Below are 13,633 nucleotides of genomic sequence, written 5' to 3'. Positions count from 1 at the left end.
AAAGAGTAGAATATTTTTCAGCCATTTTCAGTCAATTCTCTAAAAAAAAAAAACCACATTTGCACCCAATTACAATACTGATAGCAAGATAATCTTTTTGGTATATTTCAACCAATCAAAAGTCTGCGTTATTTCACAAATTCATTCATCTGCAAAATGATTGAAAGTTAAAAATAGAATCTAAAAAAACCCACATTATCACCAGAATAAAATACTGATAGTAAAATTATTATCTTATTTTTAATCAATTTCAACCAATCAAAAGTGATTTATCTGCAGAATGATTGGAAGTTAAAAATAGAATCTAAAAAACCCACAATAGCACCCAGGTAATCAAAATACTGATAGTAAAATTAGCTTTCAGCTTTTTTTAGTATATTTCAACCAATCAAAAGTGTCTTTTTTTTTCACTTGCCGGATATCAAAGGTTGTTTCTTCTTCGCCGTCTGAAAGACTTAAAGTATCGAACTGAGCATGTCTATCAATAGTCACATGATCACAATTGGTGGCACCTGATTGGTTAATATTTAGAACAGAATTATCACAAATATTCGTATCACGATTGTGACTTAAAGCACTTGAATCATTGGGACTAAGTTTTTGGAGTAAATCGACTGGAATATCACTACGCCTTATGAGATCGTCTGAATCGTTCAAGTCTAATGAAGTCATTTGAATGTCCTCCCCTTGGAGTAATCCAGTACTCTCTGTAATATCCTCCTCTCCCACACTCTCTGAAGTCTCTGTTGAAAGACTCTGTGCCCGCAGAGCTAACTCCATTTTCTGTTTCTGCTCCATTTTTTCCTTATTGTAACACAAGCAGTATTCTAAAGTTTCGTAAATTGCCATAATTAAACAGAATACACTGGCCAGAACCAAAACCTGAAATAATTTCGAAAAAATCAATGATTTTCAAAAGTCAGTAACATTCTAGAGACAATCCATCTCACAACTGAGAGCCAACGATAAAGATCAACAGAGCTATCCCAAAGTTAATTCTGCTGTTTTGACTAAATTTACCCATTGCACATTGCACAGTATTGCCAGTCTTCAAAACGCAAATGTGGAACAAACAATTGGACTAAAGTTTTGATTTCATCAAGTTATCAGAGTTGGAAGGATGGTAAAATACTAACTTACCTTCAATGTTTTGAGTGTTATAGGTATATCTGATTTGACAGTTGTTGGCGGTGGTCGACATGGTAACGAATAACTATCATTTAGATATTCACCACTCATAGCTTTCTCAATTTTACTATAATCAAAAATAAACAAGCACATTTTACTTTCATTTCATACCTTTACCTTTCATATGATTCTGCCTACGAGGAAATTAATTTCAAAGAAGTGAGAGTTCATAAGAATACGTTAAAACTTTGATAAGACTTACAGCCTCCGGTCCTGAAATTCCTCTGTTGTCATGGGCGTACCAAACAATCGTAGCCTCCAACTTTTTAAAATACCTGGTTTCTCTGGGCCAGTTCCTACAAAAATAGGAAAAGATCATTATACTTAAACAAGTTGTTTTATTATTAAGATTTGAAATCAGCTAAGGTAAAAAACTTTTTAACATTTGTGAGATTTCTGCAATCTTTTTTAACATATATATGTGGTTTACAGGGGACTGAAAAGAGGAAAACTTGAATTGATTTGAATGATCTTTTCGGATGAGGAGCTATATAGGCATAAGTCTTTTCCTGAAACTTTGACAGACTTCATAAATAGATTAACAAGAAAAGAGAAGAGAGAGGAAGAAGGGGGAGGAGCAAAAAGAAAAAGACAAAAAAAGCGTAGATTAAAATAAAAACATCCACAATAAAAATAATAGGATTATAAAAAATATTGATTGTGAAAAAAATGAGTAAAAAGGTACCTGAATCAGTGATAGTTAAATTCCAGGAACCAACTGGTCTCTCACCCCAACATCTTACACTAGTAAATGTCCAGCCTGAAAACCCTGACTTAGATCTGAAAACAGAAAACCAATCACTTTCTAAGAAAAATATTCCAGCTATGAATTTTGCAAACCCTTAAGCACAATATGCCTGGGTTCCTTGTTCCATACACACGGCAAGACATTTTTCAACCACAGCTATAAAATTTACTTACACATCTAGGGGTCTCTCAGCAGCTATGACAGAATTGGTACCACTGGGACATTTTAACTGTAAGGACAGTTTACCACGGTTAGGATGGGTTATCGTCACGGTAACTTGTACATATTCTAATATATATAGATCATACCCTTGTATATCTTTTTCACTTACTGAAATATAAAACAAAAACAAGTAACTACACTGTTTTACATCTACTCATCTTCACAATATCAATAACTTCCTACTTTTATCATGACTGCAATAACCCTCTTTCTAGTATCACAGAAAGTTGTGATTTTGTACACTAGCAAATACAGCCAATCAGAGCCCCCACAGAAAAGCTGTAAACATTATGGCTTGTGTTCACAGACTTTCTGTCGAGGCCTCTGATTGGCTGTATTCGCTAGAGTACAATCCTATCAATTCATTACATTTACAAACTTCTGTGATACAAGAAGAAGCATCTCACGTATTAATGAAATGAAATGAAGTTTTACATCCCACCTTACTGTGTTAATATGTTTAGAATGGTCGTACCTATATGCTGTATAACTAATGGATTATTGACATCTTTCGGTATAACTTGGTCTATATTATCATTACTGTAGGTAAATGATGTCATCCATGGTACTGTTTCCCAGATCTATTAATAAAAATCATATAACTTTAATATCAAGATGCCTCTTATCTTTAAGTCTTTAAAGAGACACATTTAATATCAAGATGCCTCTTATCCAAAGTCTTTAAAGAGACACATTTAATATCAAGATGCCTCTTATCCAAAGTCTTTAAAAAGACACATTTAATATCAAGATGCCTCTTATCCAAAGTCTTTAAAGAGACACATTTAATATCAAGATGCCTCTTATCCAAAGTCTTTAAAGAGACACATTTAATATCAAGATGCCTCTTATCTTTAAGTCTTTAAAGAGACACATTTAATATCAAGATGCCTCTTATCCAAAGTCTTTAAAAAGACACATTTAATATCAAGGTTCCTCTTATCCAAAGTCTTTAAAGAGACACATTTAATATCAAGATGCCTCTTATCAAAAGAGACACTTTTACCATCCATTTGAACAATCATATGGTTAATTTTTTTTTTAATAAAGTGCAATATTAAAACAGTTTCTGTACCTTGGCAGCATTAACCAATCTCCATGCCTTCAATAATCCAAATCCATGTTTATGACTATGATTTAATCCAGCTCCATTTTGTTGCCAGTGGGCCAAATCTACATCCACCTAAAAATAAAGAAATGGGGTTACTAATTGAGTTAAGCCATGCAGTGTGCAATGATGTAAAATTTGCCATAAGTTGAAGGAAGAATGAAACCAGTGTAATGGATGGTCTGGTATGTCGACTGATTGGTTTGTTAAAAAGCAAACGAAACCGAAATTTGATGATCCCAGCAATTAGCACGTTTTCCAATATCACAAGAGAAGCAACATGTAAAAGACCAACAGCAACAATTTCTCCATGGCAAGGGCAATAACTCTTACCTTTAAAGCAGTCATAATAATAATATATTGAACATCTCTCCAAGTTAAACAGGGACGAACTTGAAACATTAAGGCTATCATTCCAGCAGCTAGTGGGGCCGCGGCACTAGTTCCTGAATGATGAACTGTACAACCATTTCTACTAGTTTTAGTCCAATCTGTAGTCACCTACAACGATAATACAATACTACTTGTCCAACTTCAGTATTGACGCAGGCTGAAATAGATCAGTTGTCTGAAGATCTCTACTTGTCAAACTTCAGTATTGACGCAGGCTGAAATAGATCAGTTGTCTGAAGATCTCTACTTGTCAAACTTCAGTAGGGATACAGGCTGAAATAGATCAGTTGTCTGAAGATCTCTACTTGTCAAACTTCAGTATTGACGCAGACTGAAATGGATGAGTTGTCTGAAGATCGCATAGCATGAAACTCTGAGTAACAACATGATTCAAGTTCTGTTATAATATGGTTTGAGTTTTACATTTTGAGGACTATTAATAGGAGTATTATCTTTCCTACAGCAACAACGATTAAAATAATGACATTTACCAAAATTGGAAATCAGCTCGCGATATTTCCAGATGTCGAAAAAATAATTCTATAAAGAGCACAAGCTTATTACCGTATGCTATGGAAAAGAACATGGGAACATTTGAAAGTTGAACATTTGAAAGTTGAAAAATAGAGTAAAGTAATATAACAATTGTCTAAATTCTGACTTACTATATTTCTATTGTTAGCCTTGCCACTACTAAATGTTACCCCCAGCATAGACGCACATTCCTCGGCATAGTACGGCATATGACCTATTTCATCTACAGCACCTATAGAAAACAAGAAATTCAGACATTTTGTGTAATTCGGTCAAAACCATGAGGACCATTTTTTGACAATGAAATTTAGTATTTACATACTGAAATAGCAATGCTCAAATTACTTTGAAACTCTACACATTAAGGAGACCTGGACTATTTGCACTTCTGTTTGTACCTTTTGCTTTGATTGTAGACAAGCCCGACCTGGAATTCTTATTCTAAAAAGTACAATGTATAACTGAAATTTGTCTCTTAAGATAATAAAGCAAAAAAAAAGAATAATATTCCTGAAGACAGTAATTAGACTTGAACAAACAGTCAGAAAAAAAAATACGAACCTATCGTAACAGTATAGATGGAATTAGCGTATCCATCAAAATTACAGTTGTCATGGTGACGACCTCCATTACCGCTAGCAACGACAAAAATACTACCATAGCCTCCCCTACCATAATCTACACCATATTTCATAGCTTTCTGTAAAATTTTGAAAATAATCATTCATCAATTATTAAATGTGAGGTAATATAATATTCCAAAGCAACAATTCACATTTATTTTTCTAATCTTGGTCACGTGCCGAGCTAAAAGTCATTCATAAATACATCAACTTGATCCATACTTCATATTTGATACTTACAGCAGCTAGAATATGTTTGATACTTCAGTAGCTAGAATATGTTTGATACTTACAGCAGCAAGAATATGTTTGATACTTACAGCAGCTAGAATATGTTTGATACTTACAGCAGCTAGAATATGTTTGATACTTACAGCAGCTAGAATATGTTTGATACTTACAGCAGCAAGAATATGTTTGATACTTACAGCAGCTAGAATATGTTTGATACTTACAGCAGCAAGAATATGTTTGATACTTACAGTAGCTAGAATATGTTTGATACTTCAACAGCTAGAATATGTTTGATACTTACAGCAGCTAGAATATGTTTGATACTTACAGCAGCAAGAATATGTTTGATACTTACAGCAGCTAGAATATGTTTGATACTTACAGCAGCTAGAATATGTTTGATACTTACAGCAGCTAGAATATGTTTGATACTTACAGCAGCTAGAATATGTTTGATACTTACAGCAGCTAGAATATGTTTGATACTTACAGCAGCTAGAATATGTTTGATACTTACAGCAGCTAGAATATGTTTGATACTTACAGCAGCTAGAATATGTTTGATACTTACAGCAGCTAGAATATGAGGACCATCAACTGTTTTACCATCATCATCTGGGCCCCAACTGGAAAAAAGCGGTAAAAAAGAATCTTTAAGTGTTATTTCATCTGATGATGACACTTGTAAACTTTGCTGAAACATGATGTGTTTAATAATTTTATTAAAGAAGTGAGCTATTTAATAATATTGCCCTGTCTTTGTGTAGGCCTACAAACATGCACGGAACACATATCGAGTGACACGAATAACACGAGTTGCAATCATGAGACTTTTGAACGAGACTAAATGAGTATGACTGGAAACAAGAGTCTACTATTATATGAATATTTTTAACGAAGCAAGCTTTTATGTTTTGTATGCAAAAGCCGTGGATAGAAACAAAATCGGTATGATATATATTACTGCATTAACGTCTAATTAAACATCGCGTATTTTAACTTTATATTATCTTGTCAACTTTGTAGTGTATTATAAGTTTTCATAAAAAATGTGGTCAAATGGGAATTTCCCTAGTGCACTCTGACGTCACCATCATGGCTGACAAATTCATTGTTTACCATAATTATTTCTTATTTTCCTTAAATTATGACTTGTATAATCCCCTAAACCCTTAAATTTTAATGCAAATATTTAGTGTAAGAATCCTTTTGCATACATGAGCCTTGTCAATCCCTGTCATTCATTAATTGTCATAGTTTTAAACATATTTAGACTTCATTTTAGTAAATGTCAAATAAGTAAGCCGGTTGCTTAGCATGGACGTGTTTAAACTTCAATTCTTACACGGTCTTTATATTCTAAGCATATTTTAAGTTCAATATTTGTATCTTTCAGTTAATCTACTTCACATATGTCATGTTGTACTGTTATTGATGTTGATATAACTAAATGAAAAGAAACACAATGTCAACTAAAAATCGTATTTATTGAAGCACTACAACTACAAACGGACTGTGAAGTCGAATGGACGCCTGCCATAGGTTTTTGCAGATGAATAAATGTTAGCAACTTTATTGGAGTTGCACGAACTGAACGAAACCCTACACTTTGTGATAAATAATTCTATCTATGGTATTATTACGTCAAAAGGTTTACCTGCAACTGTAAACATGGTTAATTTGTAATTTTTTATTAAAGGCTGTAGCTTCTAGACTGTCAGTCATTGGTCCATCTAATACTCGTAAACCTAGTGGATAAAACAATAGCAGTTATGGAAACTTTGTGTCAATTTCTTTTTTAATTGTAGTAGAACAGGATGTCTGATTTTGATTTTCAAATGCACTATGTATAGTTGAAATCCAGCTCTATCAGTTCGTAAAGCCTATATTTAGACAAAAGAATGTTATCAAGAAACAGATTCTGCATGACACGTTTTGATTGGTTTAAATTTAGAATAGGGCTGCAGTAAAGAACTTGTTTGATTACAATGGAAAGAAAATCAGGAATAATGATGATGTTAAAGATGAAGTTACCTGAAACTCTGGCAGTATAAGCCACCCCTACTCCACATCTATCATTATTCGCTACAGCTGCTATTTCTCCCGCACATCTCGTACCATGATGGTTGTTTACTGTAATATACATCAAAATATAAATACAACAGTCTTTTACCCTTATAACAGTCAATGAAAACCTATGACAAAAAAATGATACGATTTCTTTCTTGGATCTAAAAGAAAATTTTCAGTACTTTCGAACACCAGTAAAAGACAAAAACAAAACACTAGCGAATTTTGTCTTATCAAATTTGCCAACATTGGATAAAATCTCATACCTTTACTTTCACTAGGCATAGGATCAGCATCATTATCATTTAAATCCCAGCTTCCCATAGAATTATAGTTAGCTTTTAGATCTGGATTGGTCCATTCAATTCCTGAAAAATAAGCATTGGATTACAGGAATTGTTAAGAGGTTATCTAAGCTTTCTATGTGTATCAGGGACATTTATTACCTCTATTTGCATATTTCAAATCTGTATTTAGATCATTATTTCATTGTCACAAAGGATAGTTACATCATAAAACACTTAGTTAAAGGGGAAAAACAGACATCTGACTGAAAATCAGAAGTCAAAAATTATTATGAAAAGAATCTTAACTGTTGAAAATATAGAAATCTGATTGGCCGAAACTGGACTATAAATAGAATATTTCAATAAAGTAAAAGTGGACTAACCATCATCTACTACAGCCACTGTGACCCCATGACCTGTCACGTTTCTCTCCCAAACTCCAGTTATATTAATATCCATATGGGCCAACTGACGATTAACCTGTGAATACAGAAATCAAGAAATTGATAAACAATGTTTATTGGTACTGAGGTTTAGCAACTTGGCATATATCTCAAACTACGGCTACAGACAGAGGTAACATCATTATTTACGTTCCCCAACATCAAATTAAAAGTATTTTGCATTTAGTCTGAAACCTGAAATATTTCTATATTCATTCATTCATATAAATTCAAGAATTTCAATTCAAAACTTACCAAATGCCATTGTTTGGTAAAATATGGATCAACAAAAGCTACTGCTCGTTTTTGACGAGATCGGAGAGTCTCTTGAGTAAACCATTCTACACTGGGATGAGAGTCTAAAAATGATTCCAGTAAATCTTCCAAGTACTTAAAATGGTGGTGATTCTTTTCTTTAATACTATGGTGATGATCTGACAAGTCTTTTAACTTTGTTAGGTTCAAATCTGGCTGGTAACAAAGTGTATGATGATCCTCATCGAATTCCAACTTTGAATAAAACAGCAAATCCAACTTTTTTGCATCCAAATAAAAGTTTTCAGCATCATTGGCAAGCTTTATGGTCCAGCATAAAATAGTATTGTGGTTTGTCACATGATCTGGTAACGGTATTTTCTTCAGAAACAAGCGGGAAGTGGGTTCAGGTGATATGATATGGAAGATTGAGATATGAAAGACTAGGATTACCAACAGCCATTGTTGAAAAAACTGTAGCATCCCACTGAAATGATAAGATTTCAGTAATCTACAGAATTCTTCTGCCTCTGGCGCTGGGTATGAAAAGTTCTGATGACCTATTCTGTTAGCATATCAAAATGTTTACTTCCTTGACAATCTATGTACAATGTGCAACCTATTCTGTAAACTATTCTACCTATCCTTCCATTACTTAACTAGAACCCCTCTTTCTCTTCCTGGTGCAGTTGACATATGCTTCAACTTTCAGTTTTTCAGATAGGCAATACAACAGACAAAATATCAATGGAACATGGGTGGTTGTGTGTTGTCATCTTATAACATGACCATCTGAAGTGAAAGCAGCCTGTTAAATATCTTCATGTAAACAGACTAATCTTTGTAAATGATAACAAACAAGTCATCAATAATTAAAGCTAAAGTATCACTGATTGAGTAGAAAAACCAAATTCTCACCTTATACGATATGTCATCTCCTGACAATCAGAGCCCAATGATTTTCAAATTTGGGCAATAACGTTGTCAGGGGCATTGATTTTTCTAGTTTCTCGAGTGTCAACCTCTTCCAGCTGATACAAGATCATTAATTTTCATTACACATCAAAAGCTCAATGCAAAATAAAATTTTATCAACATCACAGGACAACTTATTCTACCTCTTTAATGAAGAGTTATTTTTAAGAGTAGCTTCCCTTGAGTACTTCAGACGACAACGAATTATTTACTGCATCGGTCCAAGCCCTCGAGAGATTATAATTTATAATGTCTATGCTCGGCCATGGGCTTTTTGCTATGTTACATCACTGATTTATCATTTTCCTGTCAAAATGTCCATTATTGCATACTGCCAGGTGTCGCCCATCATGTTTAGCCCCATCAGGTAGACCTACATAAAAAAAAGAGGACGTAAAACTCCATTAAAAGTAGACTAAAAACTAAACAGGAGGGCTTGAAGCATAAAAGCCCAAAATTCATTCCTTGCTGTAAAATAAAAAAAAAATCAATGCCAATGTCATGGCAAACTAATGCCAGGTCAAGATATTTAATAAGAAACCTAGAAAGTAATAATATTGTAATCATATGATGTTGTTTTTCTACAGAAACTTGTCAACCGACATATCAATCAGGACAGTGCGGTGGGTCAGGTTTGCCCAAACTACCATGCTGAACCAAGTATCGGTATGGGAGGGGGCGTTTCGGATTTGGGGGGAGAGGGGTAGAGAGGGGTTGGCAATGGGAATGGAGGGTGGGGGACTGGAATGGGGAGGGACGTATCAGAATGAGGAGATGACGTACTCTGTTAAAGTCTCTTTGAGCGAGTCTACAACCGCCATTCAGGATACGAATGACCTATACCCAAACCACCATGCTTTTTTGCAAATTAAATTTAAGCGATTGTAAGAATGGTAATAGATAGTATTTGTACCCCCATGCCACCGTCAGAACTAGCGTCGTTCTCGAGCAGGATACCCAGGGTACAAATCGATGGGTTTGCCCTCGAAATTACAACTACAAGGGATGATAGGGCTTTTTACATTAACCTTGTCCCTAAGAAATGGTGATCTCTATCCAATTATACGCCATATACAAAGAACGGCTATTTATTGACCGGTTTTCTTTTGACCAGAGTCAAAGTATTGGAGAGAATCACACGGTGATCAATTGTAGGCTATTTAAAGGTCCATTTATAGCCATAAGAAGGAAGGATTTGTAACACATATATGGGCCATTACAAAAACATGTGCCAAAAACGGAAAAGGAAAGGGAAAGAGTTGAATTTCTGCACGAATTTTTGAAAAATTTTTACAAGCTGGAGTCTCAAAATAGGAAAATGCTATATAAATTCTGTTATCGGCTTATTTTTGCTAAATAGTCCATATGCGAAATTCATTGTACGGAGTTATACATGGTAGTTGTGGAATAACATCTCATAGGATGATTTGGACGATTCAGACTGAAAACCACTCAAATGTTAACCCAGCCCATTCCAGAAATTTACAAAACGTCTTGTAATCATTATTTTATTGAACGGTTTCAAATTTAGTTACATCTTAATATTCCTCCCCTTCTTCTTCTCCTTCACCTTCAACAGAATCAACTCCAACTTCTTCATAATCTTTCTCTAGAGCAGCTAAATCTTCTCTAGCTTCAGAGAATTCACCTTCTTCCATACCTTCACCAACATACCAATGGACGAAAGCTCTCTTAGCATACATCAGATCAAATTTATGATCAAGACGAGCCCAAGCTTCAGCAATAGCAGTCGTGTTACTCAACATACAAACAGCTCTCTGGACCTTGGCTAAATCACCTCCTGGTACAACAGTTGGTGGTTGGTAGTTGATACCTACTTTGAAACCAGTTGGACACCAGTCGACAAATTGGATGGTTCTCTTGGTCTTGATGGTAGCAATAGCAGCATTGACATCCTTGGGAACAACATCACCTCGGTACAACATACAGCAAGCCATGTATTTACCATGACGAGGATCACATTTGACCATCTGGTTGGCTGGTTCAAAACAGGCATTGGTGATTTCAGATACAGAAAGTTGCTCATGGTAGGCTTTCTCAGCAGAAATGACTGGAGCATAGGTGGCCAATGGGAAATGGATACGTGGGTAAGGTACCAAGTTGGTCTGGAACTCAGTAAGATCGACGTTGAGGGCACCATCAAATCGGAGTGAAGCAGTGATGGAGCTGACGATTTGACCAATCAATCGGTTCAAGTTGGTGTAGGTTGGTCTTTCAATGTCGAGGTTCCTTCGGCAAATATCGTAGATAGCTTCGTTATCCACCATGAAAGCACAATCAGAATGCTCCAAAGTGGTATGGGTTGTAAGGATGGAGTTGTATGGTTCTACTACAGCTGTTGATACTTGTGGAGCAGGATAAACAGCAAACTCCAACTTAGATTTCTTGCCGTAATCGACGCTCAATCTTTCCATCAACAAGGAAGAGAAACCAGACCCGGTTCCTCCACCAAAGCTGTGGAAGATGAGGAATCCTTGAAGACCGGTACATTGATCAGCCAGCTTTCTTATTCTGTCAAGAACCAAATCAATGAGTTCTTTACCAACAGTGTAGTGACCTCGAGCATAATTGTTAGCAGCATCTTCTTTACCAGTGATGAGTTGTTCAGGATGGAAGAGTTGGCGGTAAGTTCCAGTTCGGACTTCATCTACAACTGTTGGTTCCAGATCAACAAATACAGCTCTTGGAACATGTTTACCAGCTCCAGTCTCACTGAAGAAAGTGTTGAAGGAATCATCTCCACCTCCAATAGTTTTATCAGAAGGCATCTGACCATCAGGTTGGATACCATGTTCTAAACAGTACAACTCCCAACAGGCATTGCCCATCTGGACACCAGCTTGACCAATGTGGATAGAGATACACTCACGCTGAAAGGATAGGAATATACTGGTCAATGGTAGGGCAAAAGGTAACAATATCACTCTAGAGTTATTTGGAAGTTTATGTGGAAGAGTCGTGCCGAAATATAGCACGTCAAAGTATATCACGTCTGAGGAGCTAGTAGGGCCTGAATTGCTAGGCTGGCCGAAACCAGATTTTTCATTTCAAGCAACACATTTTTGATAGTCTAACTACTATTTCTCGCTCATTTTTTACGATATTGCCTTGATTTTGGGTAACTTCAGTACGCCTAGGTTTCTTACTTTGCTTGTTAGTCCAGGGTCGAACGTTAGGGTGTTGGAAATTGAACTAAAATGAGCTAGCAGATTTACTTATGAAGAATCTAACATCTTCAACACTTGTGTCTGGGTCGCAAATATTCTTGATAATTTCCAGTCGTAATACAATCTCATAATTTGTTTGTACACAATTAATCCTTAAAAAAAAGATGTACTCACCATATTGAAGGTTTAGAAAATTCGAGCTATATTCAAAACTGACTAAGGTCGGAAGACGGGAACTTGCTGTAGCTGTTGTGAAGCTATCCAAGGCCAGATGTAACCACTGAATGAATATTGCTAATCAAGACCTGATATATATAGCTGAAACAAAGGACCAATTGGGTTTGTTTTAGTGTTGTTAGCGACCGTTGTTTAGTTACTGTATCTTAGGTTTGATTCTTAATTAGATAAGATCAGATTACTTACAAACTATTTAAAGGGCGGTAGACTAGAAATCAGATGACATTAACTTGTCATCTACCAATCAAAACAAATACCGACTTTCCCGGTACAGGAGGAACCTTGATCAGCAGAGAGGTTCTCCACGGATGAGGCTTTTGAATAGCATCTAGCATTGGCTCACCCCCTGCAATGACTCCTGTGGGCATTTTCGATCAGCAACGTTTATCACATCTGACTTAACGTCGCACTCTTTTGCTAAAGGTAAGGGTGACTCGAGTACGTATTTTTACAGTGTGGGAGACTGCGTTCGCGCATTCACCTGATAAAAAAGGGGGGAAAAATCCGAGAGACTGACAAGGAAAAGAGTAAAGTCACATCGGCGAACTATGGCCCCTAAATTGCTGCACCAAATACTTCGGAATACACCGTTTTCTATCTTAAATCTTACATCTTAAATGACAATTTGTTTTTTGAGAAAATTTCAGGTAGATCTCCTTTAAACCTAGCCATATAACCATTGATCGTTTAATGATTGCTCAGCCGTATCAATTATAAAATTTTAATGCCTGAGTCACTTAATCAAAGATTTATAGAAAATGTCAAAGTAGGTTTTAAACAAAGCCTTAATGAGTTTGCTAATACTCTCATAGTCCAATTATGGAAAGTTTACCCCCATTTCCAAAACTAGTTGTCCTCACGAGGGTTATGTATCAGAAACATGTGTGGACAGCATGAGCTAAACTCTAAAATGTTTTTCACCCACCACCGGTCTCTTGTATGTGGAATTTAGAAGTCATAGAGGCTCAAGGAGTCGCTCTTAATATCAAACCTAGGTTCGAATCTTCCTCAAGATAATGATGCTGTACTAATACTTCGACCCAGTGTCGGTCAAAGCTCAAAGCTATGCCTATAACCCTCTCCCACCCTCACGTCTACTTGTGTATCGTATTTCTTAATCGTAAAGGG

At 35.7% G+C, this 13,633-nt stretch overlaps 2 protein-coding genes across 2 annotated transcripts; both read right to left on the bottom strand.

Annotated features, from left to right (window-relative positions):
• Positions 1-816: 816 nt before the first annotated feature.
• LOTGIDRAFT_81964 (hypothetical protein) lies at positions 817-8,315 on the bottom strand (the record flags this gene model as incomplete). Its single annotated transcript, XM_009067673.1, has 16 exons — positions 817-882; positions 1,141-1,255; positions 1,391-1,484; positions 1,874-1,968; positions 2,110-2,266; positions 2,634-2,739; positions 3,234-3,341; positions 3,600-3,767; positions 4,325-4,425; positions 4,755-4,893; positions 5,622-5,676; positions 6,708-6,798; positions 7,085-7,183; positions 7,387-7,488; positions 7,791-7,887; positions 8,106-8,315. Coding segments are annotated over 16 exons (1,803 nt in total), but the record flags the coding sequence as incomplete, so codon positions are not given.
• A 2,258-nt stretch (positions 8,316-10,573) lies between these two features.
• Positions 10,574-12,609, bottom strand: LOTGIDRAFT_236629 (hypothetical protein). Its single transcript, XM_009067688.1, has 2 exons — positions 12,443-12,609; positions 10,574-11,971 (listed from the first exon to the last, which is right to left on the bottom strand). Exons 1-2 carry the CDS (start codon positions 12,443-12,445, stop codon positions 10,619-10,621), a joined length of 1,356 nt encoding a protein of 451 aa, XP_009065936.1. The 5' UTR covers positions 12,446-12,609; the 3' UTR covers positions 10,574-10,618.
• Positions 12,610-13,633: the final 1,024 nt, after the last annotated feature.

Source organism: Lottia gigantea (genome assembly GCF_000327385.1).
Source record: "Lottia gigantea unplaced genomic scaffold LOTGIsca_85, whole genome shotgun sequence".
NCBI classification, from domain to species: Eukaryota; Metazoa; Mollusca; class Gastropoda; family Lottiidae; genus Lottia; species Lottia gigantea.
This window is presented reverse-complemented; position numbering and strand designations above follow the sequence as displayed.